Genomic DNA, 10,000 nt, shown 5'->3' with positions numbered 1-10,000 from the left:
CAAAATGCAAATCCATTTATATTTACTATTTTCTACATTGTAGAATAATAGTGAAGACATCAAAACTATGAAATAACACATATGGAATCATGTAGTAACCAATAAAGTGTTAAACAAATCTAAATATATTTTATATTTGAGATTCTTCAAAGTAGCCCCCCCTTTGCCTTGATGACAGCTTTGCACACTCTTGGCATTCTCTCAACCAGCTTCACCTGGAATGATTTTCCAACAGTCTTGAAGGAGTTCCCACATATGCTGAGCACTTGATGACTGCTTTTCCTTCACTCTGCGGTCCGACTCATCCCAAACCATTTCAATTGGGTTGAGGTCGGGGGATTGTGGAGGCCAGGTCATCTGATGCAGCACTCCATCACTCTCCTTCTTGGTCAAATAGCCCTTACACAGCCTGGAGGTGTGTTGGGTCATTGTCCTATTGAAAAACAAATGATAGTCCCACTAAGCACAAACCAGATGGGATGGCGTATCGCTGCAGAATGCTGTGGTAGCCATGCTGGTTAAGTGTGCCTTGAATTCTAAATAAATCACAAACAGTGTCACCAGCAAAGCACCCCCACACCATCACACCTCCTCCTCCATGCTTCACGGTGGGAAATACACATGCAGAGATCATCCGTTCACCCACTCCACGTCTCACAAAGACACGGCGGTTGGAACCAAAAATCTCCAATTTGGACTCCAGACCAAAGGACAGATTTCCACCGGTCTAATTTACATTGCTCGTATTTCTTGGCCCAAGCAGGTCTCCTCTTCTTATTGGTGTCCTTTAGTAGTGGTTTCTTTGCAGCAATTCGACCATGAAGGCCTGATTCACACAGTCTCCTCTGAACAGTTGATGTTGAGATGTGTCTGTTACTTGAACTCCATGAAGCACTTATTTGGGCTGCAATTTCTGAGGCTGGTAACTAATGAATTTATCCTCTGCAGCAGAGGTAACTCTGGGTCTTCCTTTCCTGTGGCGGTCCTCATGAGAGCCAGTTTCATCATAGCGTTGATGGTTTTTGCGACTGCACTTGAAGAAACTTTCAAAGTTCTTGACATTTTCCGTATTGACTGAACATGTCTTAAAGTAATGATGGACTGTCGTTTCTCTTTGCTTATTTGAGCTGTTCTTGCCATAATATGGACTTGGTCTTTTACCAAATAGGGCTATCTTCTGTATACCACCCCTACCTTGTCACAACACAACTGATTGGCTCAAACTATCTTCTGTATATATTAAAAAATGTATGCACTCACTAACTGTAAGTCGCTCTGGATAAGAGCGTCTGCTAAATGACTAAAAACGTAAAAAATGTATATATCATTATACTATACTGTATGTATATATTATTATACTATACTGTATATATTATTATACTATACTGTATGTATATATTATTATACTATACTGTATGCACATATTATTATACTATACTGTATGCATATATTATTATACTATACTGTATGTATATATTATACTATACTGTATGCATATATTATGATACTATACTGTATGTATATATTATTATACTATATGTATGTATTATTATACTATACTGTATATATTATTATACTATACTGTATATATTATTATACTATACTGTATTTATTATTATACTATACTGTATATATTATTATACTATACTGTATGCATATATTATTATACTATACTGTATGTATATATTATTATACTATACTGTATATATTATTATACTATACTATATGTATATATTATACTATACTGTATATATTATTATACTATACTGTATGTATTATTATACTATACTGTATATATTATTATACTATACTGTATGCATATATTATTATACTATACTGTATGCATATATTATTATACTATACTGTATATATATATTATACTATACTGTATGTATATATTATTATACTATACTGTATGCATATATTATTATACTATACTGTATGTATATATTATTATACTATACTGTATGTATATATTATTATACTATACTGTATGTATATATTATTATACTATACTGTATGTATATATTATTATACTATACTGTATGCATATATTATTATACTATACTGTATGTATATATTATACTATACTGTATGCATATATTATGATACTATACTGTATGTATATATTATTATACTATATGTATGTATTATTATACTATACTGTATATATTATTATACTATACTGTATTTATTATTATACTATACTGTATGCATATATTATTATACTATACTGTATGCATATATTATTATACTATACTGTATGCATATATTATTATACTATATGTATATATTATTATACTATACTGTATATATTATTATACTATACTGTATGTATATATTATTATACTATACTGTATGTATATATTATACTATACTGTATGTATATATTATTATACTATATGTATATATTATTATACTATATATATTATTATACTATACTGTATTTATATATTATTATACTGTATATATTATTATACTATACTGTATATATTATGATACTATACTGTATATATATATTATGATACTATACTGTATGTATATATTATGATACTATACTGTATGTATATATTATGATACTATACTGTATATATTATGATACTATACTGTATATATTATGATACTATACTGTATATACTATTATACTATACTGTATGTATATATTATTATACTATACTGTATGTATATATTATTATACTATACTGTATGTATATATTATTATACTATACTGTATGTATATATTATTATACTATAATGTATGTATATATTATTATACTATACTCTATGTATATATTATTATACTATACTATAGGTATATATTATTATACTATACTGTATATATATATTATTATACTATACTCTATGTATATATTATTATACTATAGGGAATGTATATATTATTATACTATACTGTATATATTATTATACTATACTGTATGCATAATTATTATACTATACTATATGTATATATTATTATACTATATGTATATATTATTATAATATACAGTATGTGGGAGTGAGAGCGTGTGCTGACCTTCTTTGAGCGTCCATTTGATGTCTCCAGACTGCTTGGAGACAGCGTGTAGACTCCCGTCCAGAGTAGAAACAAACAGTAGAGACTCTGGTAGAGTTACACCCACTGACTTCACCTGGGGAGCAGAGAGAGAGTAGAGACTGACTTCACCTGGAGAGTAGAGAGAGAGTAGAGACTGACTTCACCTGGAGAGTAGAGAGAGAGTAGAGACTGACTTCACCTGGGGAGCAGAGAGAGAGTAGAGACTGACTTCACCTGGATAGCAGAGAGAGAGTAGAGACTGACTTCACCTGGAGAGTAGAGACTGACTTCACCTGGAGAGTAGAGAGAGAGTAGAAACTGACTTCACCTGGAGAGTAGAGAGAGAGTAGAGACTGACTTCACCTGGAGAGTAGAGACTGACTTCACCTGGAGAGTAGAGAGAGAGTAGAGACTGACTTCACCTGGAGAGCAGAGAGAGAGTAGAGACTGACTTCACCTGGGGAGCAGAGAGAGAGTAGAGACTGACTTCACCTGGAGAGTAGAGACTGACTTCACCTGGAGAGTAGAGAGAGAGTAGAAACTGACTTCACCTGGAGAGTAGAGAGAGAGTAGAAACTGACTTCACCTGGAGAGTAGAGAGAGAGTAGAGACTGACTTCACCTGGAGAGTAGAGAGAGAGTAGAGACTGACTTCACCTGGAGAGTAGAGAGAGAGTAGAGACTGACTTCACCTGGAGAGTAGAGAGAGAGTAGAGACTGACTTCACCTGGAGAGTAGAGAGAGAGTAGAGACTGACTTCACCTGGAGAGTAGAGAGAGAGTAGAGACTGACTTCACCTGGGGAGCAGAGAGAGAGTAGAGACTGACTTCACCTGGAGAGTAGAGAGAGAGTAGAGACTGACTTCACCTGGGGAGCAGAGAGAGAGTAGAGACTGACTTCACCTGGAGAGTAGAGAGAGAGTAGAGACTGACTTCACCTGGAGAGTAGAGAGAGAGTAGAGACTGACTTCACCTGGAGAATAGAGAGAGAGTAGAGACTGACTTCACCTGGAGAGTAGAGACTGACTTCACCTGGAGAGCAGAGAGAGAGTAGAGACTGACTTCACCTGGAGAGTAGAGAGAGAGAGTAGAGACTGACTTCACCTGGAGAGTAGAGAGAGAGTAGAGACTGACTTCACCTGGAGAGTAGAGAGAGAGTAGAGACTGACTTCACCTGGAGAGTAGAGAGAGAGTAGAGACTGACTTCACCTGGAGAGTAGAGAGAGAGAGTAGAGACTGACTTCACCTGGAGAGTAGAGAGAGAGTAGAGACTGACTTCACCTGGAGAGTAGAGAGAGAGAGTAGAGACTGACTTCACCTGGAGAGTAGAGAGAGAGTAGAGACTGACTTCACCTGGAGAGTAGAGAGAGAGTAGAGACTGACTTCACCTGGAGAGTAGAGAGAGAGTAGAGACTGACTTCACCTGGAGAGTAGAGAGAGAGTAGAGACTGACTTCACCTGGAGAGTAGAGAGAGAGTAGAGACTGACTTCACCTGGAGAGTAGAGAGAGAGTAGAGACTGACTTCACCTGGGGAGTAGAGAGAGAGTAGAGACTGACTTCACCTGGAGAGTAGAGAGAGAGTAGAGACTGACTTCACCTGGAGAGTAGAGAGAGAGTAGAGACTGACTTCACCTGGAGAGTAGAGAGAGAGTAGAGACTGACATCACCTGGAGAGTAGAGAGAGAGTAGAGACTGACTTCACCTGGGGAGTAGAGAGAGTAGAGACTGACTTCACATGGAGAGTAGAGAGAGAGTAGAGACTGACTTCACCTGGAGAGCAGAGAGAGAGTAGAGACTGACTTCACCTGGAGAGTAGAGACTGACTTCACCTGGAGAGTAGAGACTGACTTCACCTGGGGAGTAGAGAGAGAGTAGAGACTGACTTCACCTGGAGAGTAGAGACTGACTTCACCTGGAGAGTAGAGAGAGAGTAGAGACTGACTTCACCTGGAGAGTAGAGAGAGAGTAGAGACTGACTTCACCTGGAGAGTAGAGAGAGAGTAGAGACTGACTTCACCTGGGGAGCAGAGAGAGAGTAGAGACTGACTTCACCTGGAGAGTAGAGAGAGAGTAGAGACTGACTTCACCTGGAGAGTAGAGAGAGAGTAGAGACTGACTTCACCTGGAGAGTAGAGACTGACTTCACCTGGAGAGTAGAGAGAGAGTAGAGACTGACTTCACCTGGAGAGTAGAGAGAGAGTAGAGACTGACTTCACCTGGAGAGTAGAGAGAGAGTAGAGACTAACTTCACCTGGGGAGTAGAGAGAGAGTAGAGACTGACTTCACCTGGAGAGTAGAGAGAGAGTAGAGACTGACTTCACCTGGAGAGTAGAGAGAGAGTAGAGACTGACTTCACCTGGAGAGTAGAGAGAGAGTAGAGACTGACTTCACCTGGAGAGCAGAGAGAGAGTAGAGACTAACTTCACCTGGAGAGTAGAGAGAGAGTAGAGACTGACTTCACCTGGAGAGTAGAGAGAGAGTAGAGACTGACTTCACCTGGAGAGTAGAGAGAGAGTAGAGACTGACTTCACCTGGAGAGCAGAGAGAGAGTAGAGACTAACTTCACCTGGAGAGTAGAGAGAGAGTAGAGACTGACTTCACCTGGAGAGTAGAGAGAGAGTAGAGACTAACTTCACCTGGAGAGTAGAGAGAGAGTAGAGACTGACTTCACCTGGAGAGCAGAGAGAGAGTAGAGACTAACTTCACCTGGAGAGTAGAGAGAGTAGAGACTGACTTCACCTGGAGAGTAGAGAGAGAGTAGAGACTGACTTCACCTGGGGAGCAGAGAGAGAGTAGAGACTGACTTCACCTGGAGAGTAGAGACTGACTTCACCTGGAGAGTAGAGAGAGAGTAGAGACTGACTTCACCTGGAGAGCAGAGAGAGAGTAGAGACTGACTTCACCTGGGGAGCAGAGAGAGAGTAGAGACTGACTTCACCTGGAGAGTAGAGACTGACTTCACCTGGGGAGCAGAGAGAGAGAGTAGAGACTGACTTCACCTGGGGAGTAGAGAGAGAGTAGAGACTGACTTCACCTGGGGAGTAGAGAGAGAGTAGAGACTGACTTCACCTGGAGAGTAGAGAGAGAGTAGAGACTGACTTCACCTGGAGAGTAGAGAGAGAGTAGAGACTGACTTCACCTGGAGAGCAGAGAGAGAGTAGAGACTAACTTCACCTGGAGAGTAGAGAGAGAGTAGAGACTGACTTCACCTGGAGAGTAGAGAGAGAGTAGAGACTAACTTCACCTGGAGAGTAGAGAGAGAGTAGAGACTGACTTCACCTGGAGAGCAGAGAGAGAGTAGAGACTAACTTCACCTGGAGAGTAGAGAGAGTAGAGACTGACTTCACCTGGAGAGTAGAGAGAGAGTAGAGACTGACTTCACCTGGGGAGCAGAGAGAGAGTAGGGACTGACTTCACCTGGAGAGTAGAGACTGACTTCACCTGGAGAGTAGAGAGAGAGTAGAGACTGACTTCACCTGGAGAGCAGAGAGAGAGTAGAGACTGACTTCACCTGGGGAGCAGAGAGAGAGTAGAGACTGACTTCACCTGGAGAGTAGAGACTGACTTCACCTGGGGAGCAGAGAGAGAGAGTAGAGACTGACTTCACCTGGGGAGTAGAGAGAGAGTAGAGACTGACTTCACCTGGGGAGTAGAGAGAGAGTAGAGACTGACTTCACCTGGAGAGTAGAGAGAGAGTAGAGACTGACTTCACCTGGAGAGTAGAGAGAGAGTAGAGACTGACTTCACCTGGGGAGCAGAGAGAGAGAGTAGAGACTGACTTCACCTGGGGAGTAGAGAGAGAGTAGAGACTGACTTCACCTGGAGAGTAGAGAGAGAGTAGAGACTGACTTCACCTGGAGAGTAGAGAGAGAGTAGAGACTGACTTCACCTGGGGAGCAGAGAGAGAGAGTAGAGACTGACTTCACCTGGGGAGTAGAGAGAGAGTAGAGACTGACTTCACCTGGAGAGTAGAGAGAGAGTAGAGACTGACTTCACCTGGAGAGTAGAGAGAGAGTAGAGAAGCCAGCGATCGATCGATCGATAGATAGTCTGGTCTTCTCATGTCTGACCAGTGTTGTCATAGCAGCAGGGGCGGTGTGTTCATTAGGGCGATATGGGCGACGCACTGCCAAACGGGAAAAGGAAGGGATTTTTTTTCTAATCAATTATATCACGCAACAGTAGTTATCAGTGTCATGAGGGAACATATTGTGGAGGAGGTGAAGTCGGCGAACTTCGTAGCTATCCAAGCTGACGAGACCACAGACGTTTCTACACAGACACAGCTGGTGCTTGTGCTGAGGTACATAGATAGCAAGAAGATTTTATTTTTTTCCTGGGGCTTTTTCACAAAATCATGCCCCACGTCGACATTCTGTACCAGAAGCTAGAGAAGAAGGACATCGATGCTGTCTTCATCAAACGTGCCCTCGACAGCTTCACAAGGAGTGTGCAGGCCATAAGGTAAGATTAAACAATATCATTCGATCTTTCTCAAAGCAGAGCTTTATTTGAAAATGTATGCATGAAAGGAGACATCATCATATTTACAAATCTATACAATTGGCCAGAATATGGTTGTTCATTTTTACAAAGCCATACAGATAGCTGTGTTTACCTTTTCTAGAAATTATTTTCAAATTCTGTTTTCAGGCAAAATGTCTATCACTGTTCATTTTCACAAATCTATACAAGAGGGCAGAATATGGAAGTCTATAAAAATGTCTTATTACCAATAACTTGCATCAATGTTTTCAGTAGCCTCTATCAAAAGCTCCTGCTTGCTTGTTGTGAATTATGCTCAGGTGCACATATTTCCAATTCAACCATGAGGCCTTTTTGAAGCAAGTAATGTGTATATCAGTATTGACTTATATGCTGCCCCTGTCTTCATGTTGTTGCTGGACTTATCTTTTTTTAAATGTGTGTAGGTCACCTAAATTATCAGAAAAATTGCCCCCCCTGAGAATTTTTTTCAGGAGCCGCCACTGCATAGCAGACACATATAGTATCACTGCATGTGTGTATGTGTGTGTGTGTGTGTGTGTGTGTGTGTGTGTGTGTGTGTGTGTGTGTGTGTGTTAGGGCTGTGACGGTAATTGAATAATCGTGTAACTGACCGTTATGGATGAAGACCACCATGAAAATAAAATAACAGTCAAAACAGTTGAAATTGGCCAACATTCATTTAATTTATTTCATGTTAGATGACCTTTATTTTCATGTAGATAAAGTTGACCTAACAGCAGGAGTGTTAACTAATGATTAAAAGCAGTTGTTTTCTAACATCTCCTCTTTCCAACTGTGGTTTGATGCTCCACCGTCAAGCCAGCGAGATGCAGCAATTCGACCATGAAGGCCATGCGCCGCCCCATTGGTCTCCCGGTTGCGGCCGGCTACAGCAGAGCCTGGATTCGAACCAGGATCTCTAGTGGCACAGCTAGCACTGCGATGCAGTGCCTTAGACCACTGCGCCACTGGGACCTTACAGACAGGTGTGTGCCTTTCCAAATCATATCCAAGCAATTTAATTTACCACAAGTGGACTCCAATCAAGTTGTAGACACATCTCAAGGATGATCAATGGAAACAAGATGCACCTGAACTCAATTCCGAGTCTCATAGCAAAGGGTCTGAATACTTATGTAAATAAGGTATTTCTGTTTTTTACAAAATGTGCAAACATTTCTAAAAACCTGTTTTTGCTTTGTCATTATGGGGTATTGTGTGTAGATTGATGAGGGGGGGAAACAATTTAATCAATTTTAGAATAAGGCTGTAAACTAACAAAATGTGGAGAAAAGTGAAGGGGTCTGAATACTTTCCGAAGGCACTGTAAGGGTAATGTGAAAAGTCATGGGGTCAAAATGCACTGTATATATATATATATATATATATATATATATATATATATATATATCTTTATCTTTCCCTCTAACTTTTAGAATATACCAGGCGGTGTCAGAGGAAGGCTCAAAAAATTGTCAAAGACTCCAGTCACCCAAATCATAGACTGTTCTCTCTGCTACCGCACAGCAATTTAAAGCCCACATACATTACTTACTTTAAAATTACTTTAAAATCATACAAATGTGATTTTCTGGATTTTTTCTCTCACAGTTGAAGTGTTCCTATGATAAAAATTACAGACCTCTACATGCTTTGTAAGTAGGAAAACCTGCAAAATTGGCAGTGTATCAAATACTTGTTCTCCCCACTGTATGTACAGTTGAAGTCGGAAGTGAACACGTTGTTTGAGGACCACAACAACCTGCTACACTTGTGAGAAACAAGTTATGGTTTATTTCATTCCATTTATGAGTTTTGTCAATTTATTAATGATCTTCTGTTTGCAGCGTTCCTGTCAATGTTGAGTAAAGGACACTCCCCTGATTATTCATAGAAGTAGTCCTATAGGCTACCTGGCCTGATTATTCATAGAAGTAGTCCTATAGGCTACCTGGCCTGATTATTCATAGAAGTAGTCCTATAGGCTACCTGACCTGATTATTCATAGAAGTAGTCCTATAGGCTACCTGGCCTGATTATTCATAGAAGTAGTCCTATAGGCTACCTGGCCTGATTATTCATAGAAGTAGTCCTATAGGCTACCTGGCCTGATTATTCATAGAAGTAGTCCTATAGGCTACCTGGCCCTGGCCTGATTATTCATAGAAGTAGTCCTATAGGCTACCTGACCTGATTATTCATAGAAGTAGTCCTATAGGCTACCTGGCCTGATTATTCATAGAAGTAGTCCTATAGGCTACCTGGCCTGATTATTCATAGAAGTAGTCCTATAGGCTACCTGGCCTGATTATTCATAGAAGTAGTCCTATAGGCTACCTGGCCTGATTATTCATAGAAGTAGTCCTATAGGCTACCTGGCCTGATTATTCATAGAAGTAGTCCTATAGGCTACCTGACCTGCGCGCAAATGTTGCCT

At 40.1% G+C, this 10,000-nt stretch overlaps 1 protein-coding gene across 1 annotated transcript in view; it reads right to left on the bottom strand.

Moving 5' to 3' along the window:
- LOC311122558 (serine/threonine-protein kinase/endoribonuclease IRE1-like) overlaps positions 1-10,000 on the bottom strand; it is a gene marked incomplete at its 3' end in the record, with an annotated part of 26,780 nt that overhangs the window by 10,390 nt on the left and 6,390 nt on the right. The window contains exon 2 of the mRNA XM_084196904.1: positions 3,035-3,149. Within this exon, the coding sequence (XP_084053030.1) occupies positions 3,035-3,149 (115 nt within the window). The remainder of the gene's footprint in view (positions 1-3,034; positions 3,150-10,000) is intronic.

This window comes from Coregonus lavaretus, assembly GCF_964263955.1.
Source record: "Coregonus lavaretus genome assembly, contig: HAP1_SCAFFOLD_3666, whole genome shotgun sequence".
NCBI lineage: Eukaryota > Metazoa > Chordata > Actinopteri > Salmoniformes > Salmonidae > Coregonus > Coregonus lavaretus.
This window is presented reverse-complemented; position numbering and strand designations above follow the sequence as displayed.